At 45.1% G+C, this 19,363-nt stretch overlaps 2 protein-coding genes across 2 annotated transcripts; one reads left to right on the top strand and one right to left on the bottom strand.

Moving 5' to 3' along the window:
* Window positions 1–1,451: 1,451 nt before the first annotated feature.
* Window positions 1,452–9,332, bottom strand: LOC138980927 (protein D1-like). Its single transcript, XM_070353784.1, has 5 exons — window positions 9,272–9,332; window positions 5,586–5,864; window positions 4,728–4,826; window positions 3,314–3,347; window positions 1,452–1,880 (listed from the first exon to the last, which is right to left on the bottom strand). The coding sequence occupies exons 1-5, from the start codon at window positions 9,290–9,292 to the stop codon at window positions 1,675–1,677; spliced, it is 639 nt and encodes a 212-aa protein (XP_070209885.1). The 5' UTR covers window positions 9,293–9,332; the 3' UTR covers window positions 1,452–1,674.
* Window positions 9,333–9,736: 404 nt separating this feature from the next.
* Window positions 9,737–18,891, top strand: LOC138980569 (uncharacterized). Its single transcript, XM_070353457.1, has 3 exons — window positions 9,737–9,869; window positions 10,447–10,893; window positions 15,128–18,891. The coding sequence occupies exons 2-3, from the start codon at window positions 10,469–10,471 to the stop codon at window positions 17,805–17,807; spliced, it is 3,105 nt and encodes a 1,034-aa protein (XP_070209558.1). The 5' UTR covers window positions 9,737–9,869; window positions 10,447–10,468; the 3' UTR covers window positions 17,808–18,891.
* The last annotated feature ends 472 nt before the right edge of the window (window positions 18,892–19,363 follow it).

The following is a 19,363-nucleotide window of genomic DNA, read 5'->3' as shown; positions in this document are numbered from 1 at the left end:
CATATAGGACAATAGACATGTTGTTCCCAGACATATAGGACAATAGACATGTTGTTCCCAGACATATAGGACAATAGACATGTTGTTCCCAGACATATAGGACAACTTGATAGGCATGTTGTTCCCAGACATATAGGACAATAGACATGTTGTTCCCAGACATATAGGACAATATAGGCATGTTGTTCCCAGACATATAGGACAATAGACATGTTGTTCCCAGACATATAGGACAATAGGCATGTTGTTCCCAGGACATATAGGACAATAGACATGTTGTTCCCAGACATATAGGACAACTTGATAGGCATGTTGTTCCCAGACATATAGGACAATAGACATGTTGTTCCCAGACATATAGGACAACTTGATAGGCATGTTGTTCCCAGACATATAGGACAATAGACATGTTGTTCCCAGACATATAGGCATGTTGTTCCCAGACATATAGGACAATAGACATGTTGTTCCCAGACATATAGGACAATAGACATGTTGTTCCCAGACATATAGGACAATAGGCATGTTGTTCCCAGACATATAGGACAATAGACATGTTGTTCCCAGACATATAGGACAATAGACATGTTGTTCCCAGACATATAGGACAATAGACATGTTGTTCCCAGACATATAGGACAATAGGCATGTTGTTCCCAGACATATAGGACAATAGGCATGTTGTTCCCAGACATATAGGACAATAGGCATGTTGTTCCCAGACATATAGGACAATAGGCATGTTGTTCCCAGACATATAGGACAATATAGGCATGTTGTTCCCAGACATATAGGACAATAGACATGTTGTTCCCAGACATATAGGACAATATAGGCATGTTGTTCCCAGACATATAGGACAATAGACATGTTGTTCCCAGACATATAGGACAATATAGGCATGTTGTTCCCAGACATATAGGACAATAGGCATGTTGTTCCCAGACATATAGGACAATATAGACATGTTGTTCCCAGACATATAGGACAATAGGCATGTTGTTCCCAGACATATAGGACAATATAGACATGTTGTTCCCAGACATATAGGACAATATAGGCATGTTGTTCCCAGACATATAGGACAATATAGACATGTTGTTCCCAGACATATAGGACAATAGGCATGTTGTTCCCAGACATATAGGACAATATAGACATGTTGTTCCCAGACATATAGGACAATATAGGCATGTTGTTCCCAGACATATAGGACAATATAGACATGTTGTTCCCAGACATATAGGACAATAGGCATGTTGTTCCCAGACATATAGGACAATATAGACATGTTGTTCCCAGACATATAGGACAATAGACATGTTGTTCCCAGACATATAGGACAATAGACATGTTGTTCCCAGACATATAGGACAATAGACATGTTGTTCCCAGACATATAGGACAATAGACATGTTGTTCCCAGACATATAGGACAATAGACATGTTGTTCCCAGACATATAGGACAATAGGTCAGTTGGAACTGAATTCAAAATATATAAATCAGTCAAAATGTCCTGGTCGCAAACCGGCAATCGTTGTGTCAAAAGACATCCCACGCGTTAAAGGTATCGGACATTCCCCTGGCCTTGGCTTAGAATATTGCGTCAGATAAACAAAAATCAAACAAGCTGTAGCAGAACAGTGAGTTCACTCCCTTGTTCACAGTGACTTCACTCCCTTTTGCCACAGTCGACGCGGAACTGGAACGAGGCTTGCAGCTCCCCGATGCCCTTGATGCTCTTGGTGAAGGTGTCAAGGTCAAAGGCGGAGCGCGTGCCGGGCACGGCGACCTTGGGCACGTCATCCTTCAGCACGTGCAGCAGCACCTGGTAGCGGTGCGGACCTGACCCCGAGGGTGGGCTGGGTGGTGAGAAGTCTGAACACACACACACACACACACACACACACACACACACACACACACACACACACACACACACACCAATACGTGGACACATCCATCAAATCAGTGGGCCAGAATCATACTAATTACTAATTTTCTTGACGAAACTGAGTTTTGGCTACCCCAGACAAAATATGTATACTCAGACACTTGCGTGACCTCATTTCTGACACTATGACATCATAACTTAACTACTCTAGCCAAGACTTACAAAAACCCAGACACTAAGTTGTGACCAAATCAAACATTGACATCATAGCTTCATGACCTCAAGACTTATTTTCTTGATAGCTCAGTGGATATTTCAAGGGTAAAATTCTTCTCCAGCAAACTTTGTCATGCTGTAAATTGGATGAAAAAAAAGCCAAATTTTGGTCATGTCTGCTTATTAACAACACAAACAATTGTGTAAACGTTTGAGGCTTTTGCTCCCAAAATAACTGAGAAAGTATCAACGTAAAGTGTTTACGAATATGACCCCGCTGTGACCTCAAAATGTGACGGGGGTTAACCAAGCTAGGGTCATGTTGGCAGATTATCAAACCCTTCAAGTGTTCAAAGCTCTAGCTTCAAAAACGCCTGAAATAACGTCGATGTTAGGTTATTATGAATCGCACATGACCCCCTGTGACCCCAAAACTTGACGAGGGTCAGTCAAACTTAGGTCAAGTCGGGGGATTATCAAACCCCAGAAGATTGCAAGGATTCAAAGCTCCAGCTTCTAAAACATTCGAGATAACATCAACGTTAAGTTTTAATGAAACGAACATGGCACCGCTGTGACCCTAACATTTGACGAGGGCAACCAAACTGGGGTCACTTCGTGAAATCCTCAAACCGTAAATGTGTGCACAGTTTCAGAGGTCTAGCTTGAAAAACATCCAATATAACCTCAACGTTAAGTTTTTTGTTTACAGACGGACGGAGGGACGGATACATATGAATTCTAATACTCACCAATTACTCAGGTGAGTCAAAAATGATTTTAAAAAAGATGAAGCGTTGTAATGCATTCGACTTCGCGAAGACTACCAACAAATCAGTACGAAAGCCATGTTCGTGAAGACGACTTCGCGAAGACTACCAACAAATCAGTACGAAAGCCATGTTCGTGAAGAAGACTTCGCGAAGACTACCAACAAATCAGTACGAAAGCCATGTTCGTGAAGACGACTTCGCGAAGACTACCCACAAATCAGTACGAAAGCCATGTTCGTGAAGACGACTTCGCGAAGACTACCAACAAATCAGTACGAAAGCCATGTTCGTGAAGACGACTTCGCGAAGTGGAGCCCACCAAATGATTGATAGACCTATCAGGTAAAGTGCAGAGAAAGCGCCACAGTGTAAAGTGTACACCCACCCACCAGTGACAACTGTACAGGCGTAATGCAGTCAGGTCTTACCTACGAGAGTCTGCTCAACCTTCATCATCCCGTCCTGCAAGAAAAAAAGACACACATAAGCAGGGCCGGACCCAGGGGGGGGTTCCAGGGGTTCCGGAACCCCACCCCTGGAAAAAGCATGTACCTTGCTTTGAGTGGGTTTTTTTTTTTACTAGTTTTAGCACCAAAACAATGCTGCTCTTAACCCTCAAAACAAGGCCCAGAATGCACCAGATTGCACAGATTTTAACCGTTTTTCCAAAAAATTTCGGGGGGGCATGCCCCCGGACCCCCCTAGTTTGTGCGCCTGCTTTGCAGGCGCGCGCTTGTGGCTTCGCCACTTCGCTGATCCCCCCCCCCCCCAAAAAAAAGGAGGAACCCCCCCTTACAACTCATTTGGTCCGGCCCTGATAAGGGCAATGAGCATTGTGATATACTGTTATTTGGAGCCTGTGTGTGTGTGTGTGTGTGTGTGTGTGTGTGTGTGTGTGTGCGTGCATGTGTGTGTACATGTGTACGTACGTGTGTGTACGTGTGAGCGTGCGTGCGTGAGTAAGTGTCTACGTGTGTGTGTGTGTGTGTGTGTGTGTGTGTGTGTGTGTGTGTGTGTGTGTGTGTGTGTGTGTGTGTGTGTGTGCGTGCGTGCGTGCGTGCGTACGTGAGTGAATATATTTATGAGTGTGTGTGTGTGTGTGTGTGTGTGTGTGTGTGTGTGTATGTGCGCGCGCGCATAAACACCAGAATTGTAACGTGTCAGTGCGAACAGCGGGACAAAGAAACAAGACGAGACAAACAAAGAGTGCAAGCTGTACAGCGGACTGTCTGACCTGGAAGCGGGACAAAGAAACAAGACGAGACAAACAAAGAGTGCAAGCTGTACAGTGGACTGTCTGACCTGGAAGCGGGACAAAGAAACAAGACGAGACAAACAAAGAGTGCAAGCTGTACAGTGGACTGTCTGACCTGGAAGCGGGACAAAGAAACAAGACGAGACAAACAGAGTGCAAGCTGTACAGCGGACTGTCTGACCTGGAAGCGGGACAAAGAAACAAGACGAGACAAACAAAGAGTGCAAGCTGTACAGTGGACTGTCTGACCTGGAAGCGGGACAAAGAAACAAGACGAGACAAACAGAGTGCAAGCTGTACAGTGGACTGTCTGACCTGGAAGCGGGACAAAGAAACAAGACGAGACAAACAAAGAGTGCAAGCTGTACAGTGGACTGTCTGACCTGGAAGCGGGACAAAGAAACAAGACGAGACAAACAAAGAGTGCAAGCTGTACAGCGGACTGACTGACCTGGAAGCGGGACAAAGAAACAAGACGAGACAAACAAAGAGTGCAAGCTGTACAGTGGACTGTCTGACCTGGAAGCGGGACAAAGAAACAAGACGAGACAAACAAAGAGTGCAAGCTGTACAGCGGACTGTCTGACCTGGAAGCGGACCTGGGCCATCCAGTGCAGCCAGTAGGTGTTGGGACAGTCCGAGGCGCTCGGGGCGTCAGGGTCCACCAGCATCAACAGCATGGCGCCCTGTCACGTCATCATCATCGTCGTCATCATCGTCATCATCATCGTCATCATCGTCATCATCATCATCATCATCATCATCATCGTGGTGATGTGTGACGTATTCTGTGTTTGTTTGTGACGTATTGTATTGTTGTGTGTGACGTATTGTATTGTTGTGTGTGACGTATTCTGTGGTAGGGTGTGACGTATTCTGTGGTTGAGTGTGACGTATTCTGTGTTAGGGTGTGGCGTATTCTGGTAGTGGTGTGTGACGAACTCAGTGGTAGTGTGTGACGTATTCTGTATTGGTGTGTGACGTGCTCTGTGCAGTTAGGGTGGGACGTATTCTGTGTTAGGGTGTGACGTATTCTGGTAGTGGTGTGTGACGAACTCAGTGGTAGTGTGTGACGTATTCTGTATTGGTGTGTGACGTGTTCTGTGTTAGGGTGGGACGTATTCTGTATTGGTGTGTGACGTATTCTGTGAGGATGTGACGTATTCTGGTAGTGGTGTGTGACGAACTCAGTGGTAGTGTGTGACGTATTCTGTATTGGTGTGTGACGTGTTCTGTGTTAGGGTGGGACGTATTCTGTGTTAGGGTGTGACGTATTCTGTATTGGTGTGTGACGTGTTCTTAGGTGGAGTGGGACGTATTCCGTAGTGGTGTGTGACGTATTCTATGGTGATCTATGACGTACTATGTGGTAGTGTGTGACGTAGGCTCTTCTCTAGTGGTGTGTGAGTATTCTGTGGTGGCGTGTGACACTTCACAAGCACTACCTGAGGACTTTGAGACTCCACGTCCGACGAGGTGTCCCTGTCGTCCGGCACAGTGAAGTCCAGCACCGGGACGTCCGTCACCTGTTCGTCGTCCAGCTTCCGTCCACATTCCACGTCTAGGTTTCCAAACCGGACGTTAAAGCCATCAGTGCACTCCTGATCCGGCAGGCAGTCTGACCGTGCAGTAGATCGTGATCCATCCTTGGTGGGAGGGAGGATGGCGGGAGAGGAGAGGGAGGGGGTTGAGAGCAAGGTCAGGGTCAGAGCAAGCCCCAACATCTGAAAAAGGGTCCGAGTACAACTTAACTAGAGGGAGAGAGACAGACAGACAGACAGACAGACAGACAGAGACAGAAAGCGACAGAGATATAGACAGAGACACTGAGAAACAGACTGCAGACACACAGACTCGAGAGAGACAGAGACATGAAAGTGAGACAGTGTTTGTGCGTGTGCGTGCCGTGTGTGTGTGTGCTTGTTTGTCAGTCTGTGTGTCTGTCTGTCCTCGAGCACGTTTCAAGACTGACAGCGACTCTAAGTTCTTGCTATTTTAAGTTCCAAGTCTCATCAGTAAGGAAACATGTGAGTAGTATTGTAGTAGTAACGGTCCTAAGTACACTCGATTCATTTCTCAGTTCAAGATCATCATTCTACCCCCACCCTGCCCCCTCCCCCCCAATAACCGTACAATGACTGCTCCCCGGCAGGGTCACAGCAGTAGGGGAGCTTCTCCACTGTTTTCTCCATTTCTCAACCCGTCTCCATTATTCCCTAGAAATGGTCTATTCCAAGCCAGGCAAGAAAAAAAGTTCGCCCAACTGAATCGGCAGCAGCAAAAATACTCAGTCGTGAAGTAATCAACGTCACAGCTAAAAATACTCGTGAAGTAATCAACGTCACACAACCAGAGACCTAGATAGACTAACTAGAGGAATACCCGGCTTCGCCGGGGTGAATCGCGAGACAGAGACAGACAGCGTGGCGGTTCACCACAATCACCTTTGAAGGCGAAGTCCTGTCAAACGGGTTTGAGAATTTTAGAGCTTATTTCTTAGCCCTATATTATCTGTTGTGGCTTCTCAAATGCCAGAACATACAGACAGACAAAAACCGCTAGACCCCATCACAAACAGAACTCTACAATCCACGACACACACACACACACACACACACACACACACACACACACAGAGAAGCCGTATATATATATGTATATCTATATCTATAAATATATAGAGATAGGTGACAGTGTATTTTTCGCGTGGCTATAAATTGATTCGACCTTTTCACTTTGACAGTAAGAACAACTTACGGGTGCAAGGGAAGCGTTCTGGACAGCGCATTGACATTCTAAAAATAGTAACTTAGAAACGGGAATATGGATTGAAGCCACACGAAGGCGCAAAACACTGGAGAAGATAAGGAAGAGTTACTGGGAATGGTGAATTCGCCGGGGTGAATCGCGAGACAGAGACAGACAGCGTGGCGGTTCACCACAATCACCTTTGAAGGCGAAGTCCTGTCAAACGGGTTTGAGAATTTTAGAGCTTATTTCTTAGCCCTATATTATCTGTTGTGGCTTCTCAAATGCCAGAACATACAGACAGACAAAAACCGCTAGACCCCATCACAAACAGAACTCTACAATCCACAGGTTTTTGCCCACACACACACACAAACACACACACACACAGAGAAGCCGTATATATATATGTATATGTATATCTATATCTATAAATATATAGAGATAGGCGACAGTGTATTTTTCGCGTGGCTATAAATTGATTCGACCTTTTCACTTTGACAGTAAGAACAACTTACGGGTGCAAGGGAAGCGTTCTGGACAGCGCAGTGACATTCTAAAAATAGTAACTTAGAAACGGGAATATGGATTGAAGCCACACGAAGGCGCAAAACACTGGAGAAGATAAGGAAGAGTTACTGGTGAATTCGCCGGGGTGAATCGCGAGACAGAGACAGACAGCGTGGCGGTTCACCACAATCACCTTTGAAGGCGAAGTCCTGTCAAACGGGATTGAGAATTTTAGAGCTTATTTCTTAGCCCTATATTATCTGCTGTGGCTTCTCAAATGCCAGAACATACAGACAGACAAAAGCCGCTGGACCACATCACAAACAGAACTCTACAATACACAGGTTTTTGCCCACACACACACACAAACACACAGAGAAGCCGTATATATATATGTATATCTATATCTATAAATATATAGAGATAGGTGAGAGTGTATTTTTCGCGTGGCTATAAATTGATTCGACCTTTTCACTTTGACAGTAAGAACAACTTACGGGTGCAAGGGAAGCGTTGTGGACAGCGCAGTGACATTCTAAAAATAGTAACTTACAAACGGGAATATGGATTGAAGCCACACGAAGGAAGGGAGATAAACGCAAAACACTGGAGAAGATAAGGAAGAGTTACTTATAATGGTGAAATGAACACAAAAACCAAAATCGGTTCAGCGCTGCGCGCTGAGAGCACGTGTTGAAATATCTCATCGATGATATTGTGTCCGGGGTGTAGCTGAATACGGTGTCCAAATTTGAAAAAGATCCACCGAGAACTTTGGCGTTGTGATGTGGTGTAGCGGCTTTGGTGTGTCGGTATGGGGGCCCGGGTAGCTGAGGTGGAACCAAAATCGGTTCAGCGCTGCGCGCTGAGAGCACGTGTTGAAATATCGACCAGGTTGTGTCCTGTCCCGGGTGTACCTGAATATGCCCACCAAATTTGAAGCAGATCCATCGAGAACTTTGGCCGTGCATCGCGAACTCACACACAGACACACAGACAGACACACAGACAGACACAAGTCGTATATATATATATAGAAGAGATGCGAAGCGCTGTCTTCCCGCTCGCGTTATCTTCGCCTACGGCAAGGGCAAGTAATCCTCCCACTGGCGCCAACTTCTGGCAATTGTTGTGTTTTTAAAGAATTATAACTGTTTCATAGAAAATCATAGATATAATAATAAAACATGCAAACTGTTAATTATTTGCACTCATGAGAAACAGAAAATCACAAGAAGAAGATTATTGCATCATTTGGTGATTAGAAGATGAATCCTAAAGTAAGCAATTTCGCTCATTTCTCCTTAAAAACTTTTTATCCACACGCCAGTGTAAGTGCGAGAACCACTTGAGTGAGACTTAAAAGCATCAAATTTAATTACAGCGCGTCAAAAATTATACAAACAGATTAATGTATACACCAGTAATGCATTTGCCAGTTAAGGGAAAGTAACGTTGCGCACAAAAGAAAATATTAGCTCCCAAACATTGCCTCCACGCACAATGTAAGGCATGGACTTAAAACAATGGCCGCAAGAACCGAGGGAACCGTGTTTTTGACTCACGGCTTCGGGAACCCAATCCTCTCAAACAGTGCGTTCGTGTGCACACTATTCAGTGAAGCTACAGAATATGAATCAAGTTTACTTATCAATGATATCTCTCGTCTGATGCTGGATATATCCAAAGAAATATGACAGAAAAGCACTTCAAATCGGTGTCAGAGAGCAAGCGAACAACAACGTAGTACGGGATGATGGCTGACAATCGCGCGAAAGTTCACGCGAGCGGCCTCGCTTCGCATCTCTTCAATGTATGTCTCTGACACAACGAAGAAAGCGGAGAAGTGAAGAACCGGGCACAGTATTTTTACCTGAGCGATGTTTGGAACCATGACTCTTCTTCCTGTCTTCCTGTGTCCCGAAGCTCTTAGTTTGAGAAATGACGTCATGTCGTATTACGTCATTTCATGAAACGTGAATGTTGTTCTGTTTTACAAGAAAGGTATGTTGTTGGAACGTTAAATTATTGCTAAAACAAAACGTTACGTTCACAGATATATCGGCCCAGCACCGGATCACGCTTAGGACTACACTAACGTGACAATACTGAACAAGAAAAAAACGCTTATCTTGACTAAAAGTAAAATGTAAAAATGTTCAGCCGCCGCTTGGAGGCAGGAGGGAAGACACAAGCGAATGTTCTACACAGGGTGCGTTTGTGTGTGTCAGCGTGTGCGTGTTTGTCAGTGTGTGTGTGTGTGGAACGAACATGTTATTACGGAATGTTATAAGGGGAGCAACTGCATCTATGAAGTCAGCACCGTACTCCTGCCTGACCTCCCTTGGAGGCACTTGACGTGCACAACTTTGCAAGGCTAAAACGGCAACACTGTAACGATTTCCACCGCCAACATCTTGTTTTTAATCATTTAGAGACGAGGATGTGATTCTTCTGGAAACTTAAAGAGGGTAATGTTGAACTGGTCGTGTTGATCTTAAGCTTGTAAATTCAGGGATGTTTTTCTACTGCAATCTAGGCCTCTGATTTTGCAGAACTTGTATCAAATCAATGTATGCATTGATTTTGAAAGTAATATTGGTTACAATTCAGTGACAGCATGCACTGTACACATGACTTTCATTTACATGGGGTTTCGAGGGTCAGCATGTTGAGCAGCCATGTTTTATATTAGCCATGTTTTATATCCCATGTTTTATATCAGCCATGTTTTGTATCAGCCATGTTTCATCGTGAAGAAGTTGATGGACAGAGCGTGAGTTCTCAAAGACTGCAGTGTTTCATCAATACAGTGGAACCCCCTTTAGTGACCCCACTTTTAAGACTCCTTCCCTTTTAATACCTTAATTTGTTTTCTCAGACTTGCTGTTCTTAATCTTTACAAATGGACCTCAATTTTAAGACTACCTCCTTTTTAGGACCAGATTTTTCAGATTGTTGGAAGTATTTAAAGGGTAGTGCCACTGTACTGTTTCTGTACGTTTTGCCTTTTATGTGGTTTTCAAGCAATGTGATTGCTTCCAACAGAGGTGTGCTGGTTGGAGCCAAGATGGATGGGGAGACAGCATTGTCACATCTTCCCCAGGAGGAGGGAGGGGGACGTCACAGATCCATCGTAGTCAGCGAGGGCAGTCTGGTTGACATGGAGACAGCATTGTCACATCTTCCCCAGGAGGGGTGTGGGGGACGTCACAGATCCATCGTAGTCAGCGAGGGCAGTCTGGTTGACATGGAGACAGCATTGTCACATCTTCCCCAGGAGGAGGGAGGGGGACGTCACAGATCCATCGTAGTCAGCGAGGGCAGTCTGGTTGACATGGAGACAGCATTGTCACATCTTCCCCAGGAGGGGTGTGGGGGACGTCACAGATCCATCGTAGTCAGCGAGGGCAGTCTGGTTGACCTGTGGTGTGGCGTGGGGTCAGCGCAAGGTCTCAACACAGATGCTGACGTTGCCAGGTTCCTGCTGTCACAGTGAGTGCTGAATACATGTTGTGATCAACCTTCACCGGATCACGCTTAGGACTACACAGTCAGGACGATGTGGGTCATGTACGACCCATACTTTCTAAAGAAGGGTTCAACGTCAAAAGTATGGGTCATAAACGACCCACGCCATCAATATATAAACACAGTAAAACGCCTTCTTTAATTCCATATGGGTCGTCCATGACTGTGTAGTTCAAATGATGTCATTGTTTGTTTGTTTGTTTACAATCCTTTAAAACTTGGTAGATGGTGTTTTGGGATGACATGAAGTCTCAATCCAACACTCCCCATAGTTTTAGAGATACAGACAATTTTGTGGGGCTCTGGGTCGTCCACGACCCATGAAGATCGATAAAGGTTAAATAGTTGAAAGTTTGTAAGAATTGAAGCAAATAGTTGTGTAAGAATTGAAGCAAATAGTTGTGCACATACATGACTGTGTGTGAGTTTGTGCAAAACCTTTTGATGATAAATTGAAAGCTAGGGAAGATGGATGTCTGATCATTTCATAATTGATGTGATAAAGACACCACTGAGGGTGATTCCATTTGTTGTGACGTGTCCCACCAACCCTTTTTGGGGTGTAAGTGTGAGAGTGTTTTGTAATGGTGGGAAGAAAAGGGTATTTTGAGGATTATTTTGCCACTCTAAAAAAGGGGTAGCCCCCTTTTATGACCTCAAAAATCTTAGAAAGTCAGGTCTTGAACAGGGGGTAAGTTTACAGGGATTAAGTACATATCGATGGGCTAAAACCAGAACCAATTACCTCAAAATAACCTGTTTTGCAACTTTATAGTTATTTGACTTATGGTAACATGATTCTCACTTTCTGTAAAGGATTCTTGAAAATCTTGCATAATTGCGTATTTATAAGTCATAATTTGTTCTGGCTCCAAGCATTTCTCCTGCTCATCTTGGAAGCAGAACCCTCTAACTCCATCCAGGTTGGAAGCAGAACGTGCTAAGTTCAGTTTAGTCTGTTCTGCTACTGAGGCCTGTGAGGAAAGGGGAGTGTTTCACAGCGAGCCAGATGCAGCCATCGTCACCTGACCTCTTCTGCTTGCTGTGTCACAGTCATTTTTCCTGTTCACAGCGCGGCCAGATAAGCGCACATAAGCGATAGTGGTATCTGGTCTTGACCCTTTCTGTGTGGTGTAGGATTTCCTCCAGCACACAGAATAGTGTAACTAGCAGTAGTAGAGTCTGCTGTTGACAGAAAAAGGAATTTGATAAAACAGGTCAGTGACACCTGTCAAGTGTCAGTATCCGAATTCCTGACTCCGGATGTACAGGGTTGAAACACAATTAACTTTCCTGTGATAAAGCGTGAATGAAGAATGAATTGGAAAAGATGCAGTCCCTTGATATTGAGGGAGGAGGGTGGTAATAAGGGGGTTGGGGCCGGGGAGGGGGGTTGGTGGTAAGGTGGGTGCAAGGGGGTGGGGTGGGGTGGGGGGGGGAGGGGTGGTGTCCTAAACTGACAAAAGGATGGTCCACTTTCTGAAAACAATGGAACAGAGAACAGCTCTCTGCCATTTTTACATCTGCTGCACAGTCAATTTGGCTGTTGCTCGAGTCAGGACACAGATTCAAGTGAGTATCTTCAAGTATTATGTTTTTCCCCATTTGAACAGACCATAAAAGCTGAAATTCAGATTCCTTTTTTAAATATAGGGGATTAACCTTTTGATTCAGTCTAAATCCTGTATCTGCAAACTGATTCCTAGCTTTTTGTGTTTTGTTTTCCTAATTGTAAAACACAGGCAGGTAAATGTGTTTGTTTCAGCGTGAATGTTCTTGCGCGCGTGTGTGTTTGTTTGTGTCAGTGTGTGTTTGTGTGTGACGGTGTGTGCATGTGCTCATGCCTTAATGTTGTAGTGTATCCATGCAGCTCTTTAGTGTTTGTTAAAAAATTAAATAAATGTAAGTGAGTGTTTACAGTATTTGTGTATGCTTGTAAAGATGGATAGATGAATGATTTGGTTGATGGATTTTGTCAGTTTGACTCTAATATATTTTGTTATTCAGAGGTTATCACAATGTCAAACTGATGAGCATGAGTGGTCAGAGTGTAATCAAGTACTAATGTTTCATTTGTTTGTGTGAATAGAAACACGAAAACTATCCAAAGTTTTAACGCAGAAGCGATAATACGGAGGCAATTACCTTTTTTTTTATTATCGGTTAATAATTTTAAAATAGAAGTACATGTAGTAATTGCCTGTTCAAAGGAGATAACATTCATAGTATCCATGTCTTTTGCAGACGCTGTTTGAAAGGAGATGAATCATCAGGCCGTCCAGGCAAGTAAGAAGCACCATGCATTTCAGGAAACTGTCCTTCGGATTCACGGATTACGGTTGCATAATCTCCTTTCTGCCAATGCTAAAAGTGAAACCTGATGACTTTGATGCGTCTCCATTGCCTTTTTGGCAAAATCTACCCCAAAATATGACGATTGTGCTGTTTCTTCAATCGAAGATCCTTTTGAGAACATGGTGAATGGGGGTTATCCTCCTGTTCGAGTCATGCATCAACTCCAATACTTGCTGATTGTGATTCCACCCCTCAAAAATGAATCAAGCTACCCAACTCCTGTACATCTTTCTCCTGTGTGTGCTTCCACAGTTTCTGTTACCCTGTAGGTGTATTCACATCAGCTTGTAGTATATATGTCAGACACTGCTCCTTTAGGTGAAACTACCACAGCATCTCTTCCATCTGTTTATGGAACCCCAACAAAGAAAATTCTGTCATCGATGAAGGAAGCATCCTATGTGACACCTCATGAGAAGAAGTTCAGCCGAACTTAAAGACTCTGCAACCCGGGACTACGAGAAAAGGTGTGTTCGAAAAGCGAAGACACTCAGAGATGAATGTTACACAGGAATAACTGGTCAAACGGCAAAGACAAAAGCAGTACAGGAGGTCGACTGTTAAAAGTGCAAAATGTGTATTATTTATTTCGACCTTTGTGCACAACATTTTTGTGAAGAGGAAAGTACAACAAAAGGTAAGAATGCCAATTTGTTTTCTTGATAATGAACAGAGTAGCATGCAGTCAGGATCTAAAGCTCGTGATTTTGTTACCATTTGCATTGTGTGGTTAAAATGCGCCTTCAGCCTTGTGTTTATTTGTTTGTTTGTTTGCTTGTTTGCTGCTTTGTTCGTTTGGTTTGTTGTTAGTGTTATTGGGTGTGTAGTTTTGTGCGTAACGCAAAACGATATGAGCTGATACAACATAAGATTACCGTTGGGATTTCTTGAAAAACACAATAAAAAAAAAGTATAATGATTTCAGAGAGAGTTTTGTGTGTGTGTTGTTTTTGTTATGTGGTTTTTTTTCGCTATGAAAAGTACCGGCAATTTAATTTTTATTTATGCGTGTTGCGTTCATTAGGCCACACAATGAATGAATACATGAGTCCTTGATGATATTTTTGCAAGTGACTTGACATTTGTTTGTTTATGACGGTAATAAACTTTGAAAAACGATTTGAACTAATGTACAGTATAAGCTTTGCTTGGAAGCAGAACATGCTATGTGTGAGGAGGCTGCTTCTGACTGCTGTAGCACAGGCCACAGTGGGGTCTGTGTGGAAGTCAGAAGCAGCTATGGTGCACTGGGCTTTTCTAGCTCCAGAACTGAGAAAAGAGCAGGAGTGTATTCTGGAAGCAGAACAAATTATACCTTTTTTGCATATGAAAAAGTTGTTCAATTAAATTGATTACTAGTGTGCATGACCAGTGTTTCCTCTAAGTCAAGTGTGTAAAATATGAGGGCTACAATCCTGTGTTTACTATTTTTTATAAGGGGTTGAAATCTTCAAGTGGCCATTTCTCAAAATGGTGGAAATCCAGTTAGATGGTTCTGGTTTTAACCCATCGATAAGGTCAGGTCTTGAACAGGGGGTAAGTTTACAGGGATTAAGTACATAAGGTCAGGTCTTGAACAGGGGGTAAGTTTACAGGGGTTAAGTACATAAAGTCAGGTCTTGAACAGGGGGTAAGTTTACAGGGGTTAAGTACATAAAGTCAGAGAAAACAGGGTCTTTGAAGGAAGGGAGTCTTAAATGGGGGGAGGGGGGTTAAGAAGGGGGTTCCTTTGTAACCATATTACAGTTACGGGTGTCTTCATCATGTCTAAGGGAACAGCCCTCCCCCCCCCCCCCCCCCTTTAATTGTGCTCCCTTGAGTGACGGTTGATGTTTTGTTTCAGGCACCTGGATGACCAAGGCTGTGGACCACAACCTGGAGACAAGTGCAGGCACTGTGGCGGCCCCGTCACACTCCTGTGTGTCAAGTGTCAGCGATCACAGGAATGTTCCGTGCTTTCATTGCCACCTTCACAAGATTCACTGGACCTGACAGCACCTTCATCCATCAGGTCAGAAGAAGCGGTGTGCAGAAAGACGTCCCTGCAAGAAACACCGGCCCTCCAGCTGTTTCCTGTTAACACTGCAGTGGCTGAAAGGTCTACTTCTTTCACCGATACCACCGCAGTTGCTGAAAGGTCTACTTTCACCGATACCACCGCAGTGGCTGAAAGGTCTACTTCTTTCACCGATACCACCACAGTGGCTGAAAGGTCTACTTCTTTCACCGATACCACCGCAGTGGCTGAAAGGTCTACTTCTTTCACCGATACCACCACAGTGGCTGAAAGGTCTACTTCTTTCACCGATACCACCGCAGTGGCTGAAAGGTCTACTTCTTTCACTGATACCATTGGAGAGCTACGGTCAGATCAAAGGGATACCTGTACGCTGAATGTGCTGCCCAGTGTTGAATGTGATATGGAACTGGACGCAGAGACATTTGAAGCAGAAGGTGATGAGAATTCAGACACAGAGACATTTGAAGCAGAAGGTGATGAGAATTCAGACACGGGAAGGGACGTAGTACCAAGAGACGGCACAAAAGCCCTCACAACTAAAGGTCGAGCTAAGAAGACATCTGCAAAAAAACGCATCAACAAGAGCGGGGCTGTTAGCATCAACAAGAGAGGGGCTGTTAGCAGACTGACTGTAAAAACTCCATTCATAGCTCTGAGGAAGTGCGATTATTTACTGAAGGGCGTTGAAAAAACAAACGGTGAAGACCAACAAACAAGTCAAATTTCTGCAAAGCGCAAGCAGTCAAGTAAATCTGCGCGGTCGAAGTTTCAAGAAAAAGTGACCAGTAGGTCATCCACTCAGAAGGACCTGCGTGACAGAGAGAATAATTTTGTAAAATCAAGGAAAAGAATAGACAATTCCCCAGACATCAAAGCCAAAATGGCTTCACACGTCTCTGACGATTCAGATAAAGATCAAGTTGATACAGAGCTTGAACAATTCAAAGCCAAGTCCAACAAACACCCAACAACGGAAGCGCAGACACTTGCAGAGTTCATGACAGGGAAATACCCGGTCACCATCGGCAAGCCGGGCAAAGAACAGTTCCGATCTCACCACACCTGTTCCCAGTGCGGAGTTGTCGTGGAGACACAGTCACAGCTTGACGAACATGAGCGTGGGACAGGGAGCCGACCGTGTGGTGTCCAGTCTAACACTGAGGCAGCATCACAGGCCTTGGATGCAGAGTCTATAGCGCTGCTGGAGAGAGTCAAGGACCGCTACCTGCTGTCGTGTCCTGACTGTGAACGTGTCTTCACGCGCAAGCTGAACCTGGTGGAGCACGTCGTCTCACACAGGTGTGGTGTGGGGGAAGTGAAAGCGCTGACGTGTCACTTCTGTGGGATGAAGTACAGGCACCACAGGACCCTGATGAACCACGTAGAGATCCTGACCACCAGAGAGTCGTGCTCTGTGTGCTGTGAGGCCTTCACCGCACAGTGTCAGATCAAGGCGCACATGGTCATGCATGCTGGGGGACAGAAACATAAGAAATGCAAATACTGTGAAGAGTTTGTGCCCTTGAAAGAGATGAGGGCGCACTATAAGCGTCACAGGCGGGAGAACCCGTCGTGTTTGTGCCCGCACTGTGGGAACCAGTTCCCCGACAAGGGTCACCTCAACGCGCACCTGGTGGTGCACAACAAGAACTCGCTGTATCCCTGCTCGCAGTGTGAGCGAGGGTTCAAAACCCTGTCGCGCCTGACCAACCACCAGCTGCACCACGGGGAGAGGAACGAGCAATGCGAGCAGTGCGGTCAGAAGTTCTTCACCACCAAGACGCTCCGTAACCACATCCGCATCACGCATGACGGCCAGCGCTTCTCCTGCCCCACATGCGGGTTAAAGGTGACGGAGAGGAAAGCGCTGGACCACCACATTCGCCGCGTGCACCTCAAGATCAAACCGTACGTGTGTAGCACGTGCAACATGTCCTTCCTGTTGCCCAGTCACCTGGTCATGCACTCACGCACACACACCGGGGACAAACCGTACCACTGCCAGTACTGTCCGGCCAAGTTCGCCTTCGTCCACTACCTCAGGCGACACGAGCTGATCCACACTGGAGAGAGACCGTACTCGTGTGAAACGTGCGGGCAGCAGTACAGAGACAAGAAGTCGTACAAGGAGCACAGGAAGAAGAAACACAGCGACAAGCTGTATCCCTGTCAGCTGTGTGGCAAGGAGTTTCCCATTCAGGACAGTCTCAGCTTCCACCTGCACCGCGTTCACCACGTTGAACCTGACGCAGACATGACACACACAGTGCAGGGAAGCCAGGATGTTACTGACACCTCAGTCACCGGGGGACAGGGATCTCATGACGCTAGCCTAACACCTGGGTCAAAGGTTACAACACTGCCAGTGGGGGACAGCACCAATACAGGGATACCTGACAGCCTGACTTCTCTGGATCACCAAGTTTCCCACACTGCAGGGGACATGGAGAAAGACCCGACGCTGTTTCCTGCGGCTGACCAAACAGACCCCTCTGACAGTTAACACACAAGGCTGACCAAACAGACCCCTCTGACAGTTAACACACAAGGCTGACCAAACAGACCCCTCTGACAGTTAACACACAAGGCTGACCAAACAGACCCCTCTGACAGTTAACACACAAGGCTGACCAAACAGACCCCTCTCACAGTTAACACACAAGGCTGACCAAACAGACCCCTCTCACAGTTAACACACAAGGCTGACCAAACAGACCCCTCTCACAGTTAACACACAAGGCTGACCAAACAGACCCCTCTCACAGTTAACACACAAGGCTGACCAAACAGACCCCTCTCACAGTTAACACACAAGGCTGACCAAACAGACCCCTCTCACAGTTAACACACAAGGCTGCCCCCAGAGCCGGCCACTAAGGTGTGTCTGCAGAAAGTGTTTGAAGGTCAGCCCAGGTCATTCCTTGCTCCATGTTTCTTGCACACATGCTAGAGGTGTGTGAGCCTGGAGAGGGAGACGGTTACAGTGCATTGAGTATTACCTGGTAAACACGCTATTTTCCTTCATTTAGTAAGTCTTTTGTCTGGCATCATCCTCACTTCAATGATAAGAATAAAACAACAGAGGCTTCTTCTAAATTTTGATATCTCAGAAACAAAGGGAAGTAAGCGATCTAAATCGAGAGGTTGCGTGTTCGACCCTGGGTCGGGCCGCTATTTTCTCCCCCCTTTCCTAACCTAGATGGTGGGTTCAAGTGCTAGTCTTTCGGATGAGACGAAAAACCGAGGTCCCTTCGTGTACACTATATTGGGGTGTGCACGTTAAAGATCCCACGATTGACAAAAGGGTCTTTCCTGGCAAAATTGTATAGGCATAGATAAAAATGTCCATCAAATACCCGTGTGACTTGGAATAAAGGCCGCGAAAGTGAACATTCGCCTAACAGGCTTGAGGTTTGCTGGTCGATGTGAATGTGTGATATATGGTGTAAAAAATTTCATCTCACACGGCATAAAGCGCTTTGAACTTCGGATAAGGCGCTATATAAATAAAGAGAATAATAAATGCATACGACATGCGCGGTTTGCCGCAAAGTGATACAAGGTGTCTGCAAGCTACTCTGGTGATGTGTGTAATGTCATGTCTAGATAGGAGAGAAAAGCCAGTGCTTTTGGGGATTGTGTGTTTGTGCATGTATTCTGGAGAGATAGAGAGGGAGAAAATGTGTGTGTGTGTGTGTTTTGAAAAGTGTGTGTATGAGTGAAAGTGTACTCATTTATAATTTTAGGTACATGTATATTCAGAAAAATCACTTTTCCAATTTTGTAAATCAAATTGCAGAAGTTATTCTTGCGTGTGTGTGTATTCTGTTGTGTGTGTGTGTGAGAGAGAGGCAGAAGTTATTCTTGTGTGTGTGTGTGTGTGTGCGTGCGTATGTGCGAGAGAGGCAGTGACAGCTCTGAGCACTTGGCAACCCACACAACAATCCTTTTCTGTCTTTTTATCTTTAACCAGACACCCATCTTTTTCATGTCAAACACACAAGACACATACACTGACTTCATTACAGTCTGGATATTGTCCTGTGCACCGACAAAAAC

This window comes from Littorina saxatilis, linkage group LG11 (genome assembly GCF_037325665.1).
Source record: "Littorina saxatilis isolate snail1 linkage group LG11, US_GU_Lsax_2.0, whole genome shotgun sequence".
Taxonomy (NCBI): domain Eukaryota; kingdom Metazoa; phylum Mollusca; class Gastropoda; order Littorinimorpha; family Littorinidae; genus Littorina; species Littorina saxatilis.
This window is presented reverse-complemented; position numbering and strand designations above follow the sequence as displayed.